General features: G+C 54.0%; 1 protein-coding gene across 1 annotated transcript in view; it reads left to right on the top strand.

Annotated features, from left to right (window-relative positions):
- The window catches only part of SLC2A7 (solute carrier family 2 member 7), a 17,328-nt gene continuing 6,208 nt past the window's right edge, over nt 1-11,120 (top strand). Inside the window, exons 1-8 of the mRNA XM_003793249.1 lie at nt 1-51; nt 1,117-1,215; nt 3,020-3,180; nt 5,809-5,933; nt 6,956-7,108; nt 8,697-8,822; nt 9,071-9,258; nt 10,168-10,278. Of these exons, the coding sequence (XP_003793297.1) occupies nt 1-51; nt 1,117-1,215; nt 3,020-3,180; nt 5,809-5,933; nt 6,956-7,108; nt 8,697-8,822; nt 9,071-9,258; nt 10,168-10,278 (1,014 nt within the window). The remainder of the gene's footprint in view (nt 52-1,116; nt 1,216-3,019; nt 3,181-5,808; nt 5,934-6,955; nt 7,109-8,696; nt 8,823-9,070; nt 9,259-10,167; nt 10,279-11,120) is intronic.

Here is an 11,120-nt window from a genome sequence, read left to right as displayed (position 1 = left end):
ATGGAGAACAAAGAGGCCGGAGCCCCTCTGCCTGTCCCACCCAGGGAGGGGGTAAGTGCCAAGTCTAGGAAACTGTCACTGTCCCTGTCCCTTTTCCTCCAGGGGTGGAGGGAGGTGAAGACTCCAAGGTGCTTCTAGCAAGGAGGGAGCAGGGCCCCCTGGGAGAGCAGTGCAGGGAAGCAGCTATCCTCAAACCCCATGGCTCAGACACTAACCCCATAGCTTAGTAAATGAGGAGGCTGGACGGCACTGGAGACACACCTCCCTCTGCCCCTCCAAGTTCCCCCGTCTGAAAGGGCCCAGGAGAGTCAACCTATGAACGATGATGCCCGAATCCTTCTCGGGCTAGAACAGGGTGTGCTGGATGCGGGGCTGTGGGCCGTCGGGGAGCTGATACTATGGAGACTCTCTGAGAGGCAGCCACAGAGCCCACCCAGCCCCCTCCTCACGCTCTGGCTCTGGGGCCAGTTCCCCCAGAGCTGCCCAGGGTGTCGTGGCGCCCCTGGCAGCTCCTGTCCGTGAGCTTAGCCTTGTTTTTTCTAAGGGCTGTTCTAGAGCCAGAGGCAAGCAATGGGTCCTCCGGAGCTCTGCTTGGTGCCCTCTTGTCTAGAATGCTCCCCCAGAGCACACACGGGTGCACCCCCACCACTCAGGGCTCAGCTCCAAGGGTCCCTTCTCAGAGAGGCCTCCCTGCCCACCCTACTGAGCACAGCCACACACCCACCTGCCTGGCCCTCCCCATCACCCTGTCTCCTTGTCCTCACGCTTTCTTATTCTTTGGAATCATCACATTTGTCTTTTTCTCTGACCTCCTCTCACCTTCCCAAGGGTAGCACCTTGCTGGGCCTTTCCCCTACCGCACCCCCTACCCCATACCCCAAAGCCAGGGCCCAGGGTAAGGCCAGGCCCACAGAGCCTACTCAGACGGTCTTCCAGGAGACACAAGAGAGGATGCCGTCCAGCCCCAGGGGCCTCAGAGCCCTGGCACCCCAGCTTCAGGCCGTCTTCCCTACCCAGCCACCTCCCTCTCCTCCCCTGGGCACAACAAGGCTCCCCACCCCCTTCCAGGCCGAGGTGGCCCCACAGTGTGCCAACCTGGGCCTTCACCTCCCACAGCGGCTCCAGCCCACACTGGTGCTGGCGACCCTGAGCGCCGCCTTCGGCTCGGCCTTCCAGTACGGCTACAACATCGCAGTGGTCAACACACCACACAAGGTGGGCACAAGGCAGGCTGCTGGGCAGCTGGGCAGGGCCCTAGGGGTGGGAGGCAGCTGCCACCTTCCCCTGAGGAGGCCGTCACCTTCCCCTGGCCTCCCGGGTGCCCTTCTCTGGGACCAGGGTATGACTGGAGGTGCTGCTCCCAGGAATCCTTGGGACTCCCTGCCCAGTACCTTTGATCCTCAGCCCCACTGCTCTCACCCTGGGAAGGCCCCTCATAGTTATCAAAGAGAATGGGGTCAAAGGTTGAACGCTGTGACATTTGGGATTGCGACTGGAGATGGGAGAGCAAAGGGGAAAAAGGAGATGCTCTTGTCAGGCGGGGAGGACCCGAGGGCAGAGCGTCCCACGGCCCAGTAAGGGATGGTCAAGGGAGGGACATGGCGGGGCCAGCCGTGCTGATGAGTCCAGGAAAGGACTAGACTTGAGATCAGGATTTCAGGACAAGCCTGAGCAAAAGAGAGACCCCCGTCTCTACTAAAAATAAAAAAATTTGCCAGGCATGTGACAGGCACCTGTAGTCCCAGCTACTTGGGAGGGGAGGGCAAGAGGATTGCTTAAGCCCAAGTGTTTGAGGTTGCTGTGAGCTATGATGACGCCACTGTACTCCAGGCCAGGCAACACAGAGTGAGACGATGTCTCAAAAACAAAAAAACAAAAAACAATGCCTAGTGGAGAGGGGTGAGGGGGTCACATTAGGTCTTCCTAGGGTAGGATTTCTAGGGTGGGAGCTGGGTTTTGCACTCATGGGAAGGAGGAGCAGAGAGGGGAAGACCAGGGACGCAGGACAGATGGGGACAACTCTAGGGAGGATGTCATTGAAGAGGCAGAAGGGACAGGATCCAGCCTGGGGGGGAGAGGGGAGGCTGAGTGGTCATTCACATGAGTATGTGAGTTCTGCTGTATTTTCAAAAATCAGTGTCATTATCTTATAGCTAATGCATTATAGGAGGTATGCAGTATTGCAGATTGCAGATGGCACGTGCTAACATATACACACAATGACATGTATAAGTGTATGTATTACACGTATACATAAATTAGTGTATTCATAATTGTTACTATTGATGGAATATCTTTTCTGAGACAAGAAATGAGCTATCACTTTATCACATTTAATGCTCACAAATTCTCTATGAGGTGTATTTCTATAACTGATGAGGAAATTAAGGCATTAGAGGTCACATGACTTGCCTTAAGCCATACAATTAGTAAGAATATTTTCTATATTGCCTCTGATGAAAACTCTAAAAAGTGAACTCTTTTTACTTTTTAATTTAATTTAAGACAGAGTCTCACTTTGTCACCCTGGTTAGAGTGCTGTGGCATTATAGCTCACAAAAACCTCAAACTCTTGGGCTCAAGAAGAACCTCCTTCCCAAGTAGCTGGGACTACAGGCTTCCACCAAAACACCGGCTAGTTTTTTTCTATTTTAGTAGAGACGGGGCCTCTCTCTTGCTTTCACTGGTCTTGAACTCCTGAGCTGAAGCAATCCTCCTGCCTTGGCCTCCCAGAGTGCTAGGATTACAGGCGTGAGTCACCGTGCCCAGCCTAACGGCGGATTTTTAACAATTTGTCTTGTGCCGTGTGGCTCCTCAGCTCAACCTGCCATACAGTAGATTCCTTTACCCTCAGGTAACAGCAGGAAATTTAGCAAATGCAATCGTGTCCCAGAGGTATTGGCAGAAATAGCCTCGCACAATGCCAAGTGCAATGCCAAGTGTCCCCTGAGAGCAGGCAGTCATCATTTCCTATGAGTTGCACAAGATTCCTGGGTGTGGATGGGACAATGTTTTCCAGGTATTGAAGTCATTCTACAATGAAACCTACTTCGAGCGACACGCCACCTTCATGGACGAGCAGGTCATGCTGCTCCTGTGGTCTTGCACCGTATCCATGTTTCCCCTGGGAGGCTTGCTGGGGTCCCTGATGGTCAGCCTGCTGGTTGACAGGTGTGGCAGGTAAACGGAAGGTGCGCTGCTCCCACGTGGAATTCACAGTAGTAAGCCTCACTGTCTCTCGGCCACTGTGCCCCTGGAGGGGAGATGATGCGACCCTGAAAATCAAGTCTGAAATCTAGCCTCCACTTTGTCACAGACATCATGACCTTAAACCCAGTCCCTGGCTTTCTCTAGGATTTCTTTCCTAGGCAGTTGCAGGGCAGAAGCATTCCCTCCCATCACCCACTGCAGAGGCTGGGTGGCCTTGATCTCAAAGGTCCTACTTAGCCCAGCGCCTGCAAGTGCCTCCAGCAGGTGTCTGATAAGTGCTTGTTGACCGGCTTCCACTGGGGTCAGGTGACCGTGGCTCCCAGGTCCAGCACCTGCAGCCCCTCCCTGCGCCAACCCATCAGGCTTTTTGCCACTGGGGTTTGGGGTCTGCCTGAGTCACTCTACTGGCCACCACCTCGTATCTACTTTGGAGACGGAGACTAGGTAGGTCTCTGTACTTTGCCTGCCTTCCACAGATGCATTAATCTCTCCGCCTAAGCCCAGGTGCTGCCAAGACGTGACTCCCCAGATAAGGAAAGATGAACAGGTCAAGGTCCCCAGGAAGGAAGAGTGTGAGCCAAGGCCTCGGGGGGAGGTGGGGTGGCCTGGCATAGGTCAGCCCCACTTGCTTGCAATTCACGGTGACTCTGGACCTGTGCCAAGTTAGGCGGTTTGCAGGAGTGAGCGGAAAGGCCTCTGAGGAAAACTAACTCAAGAAACCTCAGCAACTCAGTCTTCAGGCAAAAGGGAAATAGTGCAGATGTCAATGTTAATCGTGGGCTTGTTACTGCAGGCTTCACGGGGCCTCTTCCTGTGAGGACTTGATTAACAACTTGCCATACCTGTGCATTTGAAGGAAACATTCAATGCACCGTAATTGTGCCATAAATCGGGTGTTTTCTGCCAGCTGCTCTGGTGTTCTCAGCTGACAGAGAGTGATGGGATTATTCTAGAAACCCAGCCTTGGCCTCCACTTCCTTTCCTGAACCCCACAGTCCCAGAACCTTGGGGCTCATCTCCTCACCACCCCCATTTTGCAGATGAGAAGACTGAGCTGAGGGATGTGGTGGAGGGTCCCAGCCCCAGCCCCACCCCCCACCCCCAGGCTGACTGACCTCCTGGTCATGGGAATAGCTGGGGGTCTGGAGGAGGGTGGGAACCCGTGGAAGCTGCTTATTCTCCCACCAGCTGACCCCAGCTCTGCGTGTTCCTGCTCTGGCCGCTGCTCTCTGGGGTGTGGCACCCCCAGGAGACAAAAGTGGTCTGAGAAAACCCGTGTGCATGTCTGTGGATTCCCTGTGGGTCCTCAGTGCTGCCGAGCCAGGGGTAATTTCCTAGAGATCCCATCTCTCCCTCTACTTGGCTTCAGAGCCCTGCTCACTGGGGTTCCTCTAGGTATGGGGGAGTCACAAAGGTAGAGCCTGGGGCTGCTGACAGCTTTAGCACCTCCTGACCTGAATGAGGGGGAGAGAGAAGGAGGGAGGGAGTGGGGAGAGGGAAAGAGAGAGACAAGGAAGGAGGGAGAGAGAGAAAGAAAGAGGGAGGGAGGGAAGGAAAGGAGGGAGAGATAGTGAAAGAGGAAGGGAGGAAGATAGAGGAGGGAGGAAGGGAGAGAGAGAGTGAGAGAGAAAGAAAACACCAGACCAGGCCAACAGCAACCCCACAGCTGGGGAGCCCTCTGCCTCCCCATCCACTCCCAAGCCAAAGGCAAGGAGGCAGCAGGGGCAGGGGAGCCTTGTAGCCAGCCTAGAGCAGAGTCAGGAGACACTATGGGTCTCCGACGCACCCAATGTAGTGCTGTTTTTCAGACATTCCCTCCCTTCCTCTCAGAAGCTAGTGGTTTTTCAGCCTTGGACAGGACCTTGGACATCACCTAGTCCAGCTCTGCACCCCCCCTGCTGTGGGAATCCAGTTTAACATTCCTGCCCATCATCGAGTCTGGGCTCCAATGCCCCCAGTGGTGGGGAGATCACCACCTCGGAGACGGCCCATTCCTTTTTCCTTCCCTGCCATTTCTCAGGCAGCTGCAATTGTTAGGAGGATCCCGCACTACCCCACTCCCACTGCCCCCACATCTTCCTTCCAGAGCGCCCATTTTTTTCTTGCTCCCCTGTTCATTCTTCCCATCTGTCTTAGCTCAGGCTGTGATAACGAAGCCCCAGACAGGTGGCTTCAACTACAGACCTTTATTTCTCCCAGTCTGGAGGCCAGAGATTCAAGAACGAGGTGCCAACACATTTAGTTCCTGGTGAGGGTCCACCTTCAGGCTTATGGATGGCCTTCTGCCTGCTGTGTCCTCACAGGGCACAAAGGGAGAGAGATTTGGGGCATATCTCTTCTTATCAGGGCACTAATCCCACCAGGAGGGCATCCCCCCTCGTGACCTAATCAATCACCTCCCCGGGGCCCCACCTCCTGATGCCACCACCCTAGGGTTAAGGGCTTCAACTTATGAATCCAGTGAGCACAGTCCAGCCCACAGCCCTGTCCAGCAGCCCTTCCTTGGTCACACTCCCAGCCCCTTTGTAATGACCAGCCTGGAATATGTTCAGAGAACCTCAGCGTCACCCCCTGACCTCTGGGCTGCTGTCTTTGCAGAAAGGGGGCCCTGCTGGTCAACAACATCTTCGCCATCATCCCTGCCATCCTGATGGGAGCCAGCAAAGTGGCCAAGGCTTTTGAGCTGATCATCTTTTCCCGAGTGGTGCTGGGAGTCTGTGCAGGTAGCCGGCTCAGGTTCACCTTGGGGGAAGGGGTTCTTCGGCCAGAGTCTGGCAGGCGATGTCTGCCTCTTTGTCCTTCCCAGGCCCTCATGGACCTTCTGCTTTTTGGCCCTTCCCTTTACTTAGCAAAATCTTCTACCAAGGAAGAATCTTTTAAAAACACACTTTTACCTTTTGGTAAATAACTTACAAGGTTTTATAAGATATCTTTCAAAGAAGATGTAGAGTTTCAACTGAGGAGAGGGGGCTGTGAGCCAAAGGAAAATAGAATTCAGGGTCTCTGGCAGCAGCTGTGGGAGCTTTCTTAACTATAGCGGTCTCTTTTCTTTCTTTTTTTTTTTTTCTTTTGAGAGAGAGTGTCACTTTGTCACCCTTGGTAGTGTGCCGTGGGTCATAGCTCATAGCAACCTCAAACTCTTGGGCTCAAGCAATCCTCTTGCCTCAGCCTCCTGACTAGTTGGGACTACAGGTGCCGGCCATAACGCTCAGTTAATTTTTCTATTTTTAGTAGACATGGGGTCTTGCTCTTGCTCAGGCTGGTCTCAAACTCCTGAGCTCAAGCAATCCACATACCTCAGCCTCCCAAAATGCTAGGATTACAGTCACTACACCTGGCAATCGCAGTTTTTTCTATTTAAAAAAAGTTACACAAGTAATCTGTGCTTTAGAAAAATCAGAAAATAAACAGAAGCAGTAAAGTTACCTTCATGTCCCACTACCCAGGGACACCTACAGGCTTAGTCTCCCCCCACCCCCACTTTCCCCTCGTAGAAGGGCCCAACCCAGCAGCTAGAAAAGAAAAGCTGTCCTCATCTCACCCCCGTGATCCTCCCCAGGGTGGGGGCTGGGGGTTCTGGAGGGATTTTGTTACTAAACATCAAGATTGGCCTGTTCCCATCTCCACAGAGGGGCAGACAGTGTGGAGAAACTCAAGGGTTACGACACAGGATTTAATGAAACCCCAGGCCCCCATGTCATGGGAGGCTGGTCCACTTTTCACCTCCCCTGATCTCCTGGACCAGGCATCTCCTACAGTGCCCTTCCCATGTACCTGGGAGAACTGGCTCCCAAGAACCTACGGGGCACAGTCGGAACAATGACCGAGGTTTTCGTCATCTTTGGAGTCTTCCTAGCACAGATCTTCAGCCTCCAGGACATCCTGGGCAATCCTACAGGTAACCAGCAGCACACGGAGGTCAGAGGGGAGCCAGGGCCAGGGCACACTGGGGCCGGGCATTGGCTCAGCTGGGCCTGACCTTACTGATAGATCAGATGGAGTCTGACAGGTGACCTTTAGGCTGGGCCACATACAGATAGGTGGACATGGGTGACCTTGATGAGGGCTGTTCTGGTCAGTGATGGGGACACGTTGTGCTTGGGAACAAGTTCAAGGCAAGGACTTAGAGACAAGCAGTGTAGACGACCCTTAGGAGTTTACAACATACAGGAGGTGGGTGGTAGCTAGAAGGGGAAGGGGGGTCAGAGAAGCTGGGAAAGATCTCAGCATATTTGGCTACTGTAGGAATGATCCCCGGGGAGGGAAATCAATGCAGGGGTGAGCAGGGGTGTGGCCACCATCAGTGCAGCCATTCTCTTCTGGTGGCTTCTGTTTTCTCAGTGGTGAGGTGGTTGTCTGAGAGTGAGGGTTGGGGACATGGTAGAGGTTTAGGAGAGAGGAGAGAGTGTGAGATGGTCATCACATAGGGCTGAGTAAAATGAAGGAATGGGCTGGACATAGGCCAGTATGAAAGGCCCCTGAACACAGTGAGGGGTTTTTATACACATTTTCAAATGACCCCATGGGTCTATGTCTTTGTGACTCCCACACAGCACCCTGAAGAGACTCAGGGACACAGAAGCTGGCGGGTGCTCCATGAAAACTCATTAGTAATGATGTCCCCAGCTGGCCCAGGGCAGCTGAACATCCAGCACGCTGAGAGAGGTGTCAGCCACCTGGCACCGATGCTTAGCGCGTGGCACCTCCTTCACCCTCAACATGACGCCCTTTCCGTGCCGAATACTTTATATTAGTCTTGTCTTCATTTTACTCATGAGAAAACTGAGGCTCAGACAGTCTGAGCAACTGTCCAATCCCACTACCAGCAGGGTCTGTTCTCTCCCCGGGGTCTTAGGGCCGTCCCCTCAGCCCAGCCTTTGGGAAGGAGATGGCATAGCACATGCAGCCCTCGGTCACGCAGAAGTCATGTCCATTCCAGCCACACAATCAGGAACAAGATGTATCTTCATTTTCTCTAGGGCTCAAGCTTTTTTTTTTTTATGAGACAGAGTCTCAAGCTGTCACCCTGGGTAGAGTACTGTGGCTTCACAGCTCACAGCAACCTCAAACTCTTGGGCTCAAGTGATTTTCTTGCCTCAGCCTCCGAAGTAGCTGGGACTACAGCTGCCTGGCTATTTTCTTGTTGCTGTTGTCATTGCTGTTTAGCAGGCTGGGGCTGGGATGGAACCTGTCAGCCCCAGTGTATGTGGCTGGCACTGTAACCACTGTGCTGCAGGTGCCCAGCCAGGCTCAAGCTTTTCAATCATATCCTATTCCTAAGAAAAGCAGAGCTTTTCCTGCAAAAAATTAAAAACATGTATTTGTTTGATTGTAATTATTTTCTCTATTTTGCATGTGGAACCCCTTTGCTGGTGGCTCCTTGGTTCTACCCAAGGGCAAGAATGCCATGGGCCAGTAGTGGGAGCCAGCCAAGGGGTGCCCAGAGCCCCGCCGATCCCTGAGTCCTTGGCGCTGGCTCCTTGCAGGCTGGCCGGTGCTCCTGGCACTCACGGGGGTGCCCGCCCTGATTCAGCTGCTCTCCCTGCCCTTCTTCCCGGAGAGCCCCCGCTATACCCTGATTCAGAAAGGAGATGAAGCCGCAGCACGGCGAGGTATGAACACACAGGCCCCTCCACCCACTGTGGGGCCACCGGGAGGGCCGGGTCAGGGCTCAGGGGTGGGAACTTGAGTGGGGTCTGCAGGGGGTGGGGTGGAGATTGGGCCACAGACAGGTGGAGGGAAGGGGAGGTGAGCCTGCAGTCAGAGTGGCCGCGTCGTCCGGGGAAGCGGGGTCCAGCCCGCAGGGAGACAGGCGGCTGGCTGTGGCGCTGTGCTCCCTGCAGCTCTGCGCTCCCTGCAGCTCTGCGGAGGCTGCGAGGCTGTGCGGACGTGGAGGCCGAGCTGGAGGACATGCGCGCCGAGGCCCAGGAGGAGCGCGCCGAGGGCCGCCTGTCGGTGCTCAACCTCTGCGCCTTCCGGCCGCTGCGCTGGCAGCTGCTCTCCGTCGTGGTGCTCATGGCTGGCCAGCAGCTGTCGGGCATCAACGCGGTACGCGGGGACCTGGCTGGGAGGGGTTTCGAGGGGAGGAACAGACTGAGCAGAGCCAGACCTGACTTGGGGACGTGGCGGCTGCGTTCTCTCCCTACACGCCACCGGCTGTCCTTTTCTCGGACTTTAGAGCTTTGTCTTTGCTTCCCAGTCCCCAAGAGAAAACGCCTGGAGCTAACAGTCCTTTCCCCTCTATGCAAGAGACCCCGAAATTGAGAAGAGCAGAGATCTAGAACCCTTCTCGGGTCCCCAGAGTGGGGGTCAGGAGCTTCCCCCGCCCTGCTGTTAGTGGTATCACTTCCTGTGAACACGTTTAACTGTGAATGAATCTGTGCTGAGTGTGGAGGGGAGGGTGGAGATAGGAGGAAAATGGAGGGTGCCTTCCAGAAACATCGAGATTGGGTAGGTGACTCACTGGTGCCCTAGGGAAGTGCCAGGGAGAGGTGACCTTGGGCCATTAGGGCTCATGGATGTTTAACAAGCCCTCTTTGAAGAGCTGGACAGCCTGAGGGGTAGGGAGGGCCGCCAAATGGGGACAGGATAACATGGCTTTTGGAAGTGCTGCTTGTGCCACCATCCTTGGTGCTTGGCCAGGAGACCAGCTGAATGTGGGGCTGCTTTGGCCCAGAGTAAGAGATGAGAAATCATTCTGTGGGGTCTGAGCTCATAGAACAGCAAAGTGACGGAAGGAAAAGTCTTATTAAATACTGTGTGGTCCGGTTCCCATTTCAAAGATACAGAACCCTAGACCCAAAGGGTTCTGACCCCATCACCTGCTGCTGCCCTCCTTCCTGTCTGAGCTCCTCTCCCCCAGCCCAACCCACCCCACCCCTGCAGGCTTCAGGACTGTTTGCTGGCCAGTGGCCCAGGTCCTCAGGCCTCTCTGCACTGCCCTGGGTTTCTGTTTAGATCAACTACTACGCAGACATCATCTATGTGTCCGCTGGCGTGGAGGCTGCTCACTCCCAGTACATAACTGTGGGTGCTGGCGTGGTCAACATAGTGATGACCGTCATCTCGGTGAGTGACCAGGGGGCATCCTGCCTGCTGGAGGGGCTCTGAGCAGGTGTCCCCAGGCAGACGAGAGTCAGCTGAGTTTTGTCGCCCTGGTCCTGGGGTCACTGGAAGGACATGGACTTTTGGATGACCACCTGTGTGACCTTGACACAGGCAACTCAAAATACTTTCCAGTTTCTTCCTGCACAGAATCGTGATTGCAAATACCTTATATTCTGATGTAGGTGTTATTTTTCGTTGATGCAATACTATTTTTTTCAGGGTTTAATGTTTAAAATCTGGGCCACTTAATCTTTGCTACATATGCCACATTAAAAAGGGTAAATCCACAAAGGTTTGCTAACTCAATAAAGGTGGATGATCATGATATTCCTTTCCCTGGGACGTTTTCTTTTTTCTTTTCTTTTTTTTTGAGACAGAGCCTCCAGCTGTCCCCCTGGGTAGAGTGCCAAGGCATCACAGCTCACAGCAACCTCCAACTCCTGGGCTCAAATGAGTCTCCTGCTTCAGCCTCCCAAGTAGCTGGGACCACAGGCGCCCACCACAACGCCTGGCCATTTTTTGGTTGCAGCCATCATTGTTGTTTGGTGGGCCCGGGCTGGATTTGAACCTGCCACCTTAGGTGGTGTGTGGCTGGCACCTTAGCCGGTTGAGCCACAGGCACTGAGCCTCCCTGGGACATTTCCAAGCTGCCTTCTCCCAGTTTTATTACTATTTTTGATTCCTGTTTCATCAGTTGCCAGTGAGAGTAAATGGTATTTAGGAAATTATCTATTACTGATTTGTGTTTTCCCTGGAGCTAGTTTAAGTCCTAATCAGCTCTTAAAGAGTTTAGAGGATCGGGG

The sequence above is a fragment of the Otolemur garnettii genome, unplaced genomic scaffold, assembly GCF_000181295.1.
Source record: "Otolemur garnettii isolate 467f Iridium unplaced genomic scaffold, OtoGar3 scaffold00067, whole genome shotgun sequence".
Classification (NCBI taxonomy): domain Eukaryota; kingdom Metazoa; phylum Chordata; class Mammalia; order Primates; family Galagidae; genus Otolemur; species Otolemur garnettii.
The sequence above is the reverse complement of the archived record's forward strand: the minus strand, read 5'-3'. Positions and strand labels throughout refer to the sequence as shown.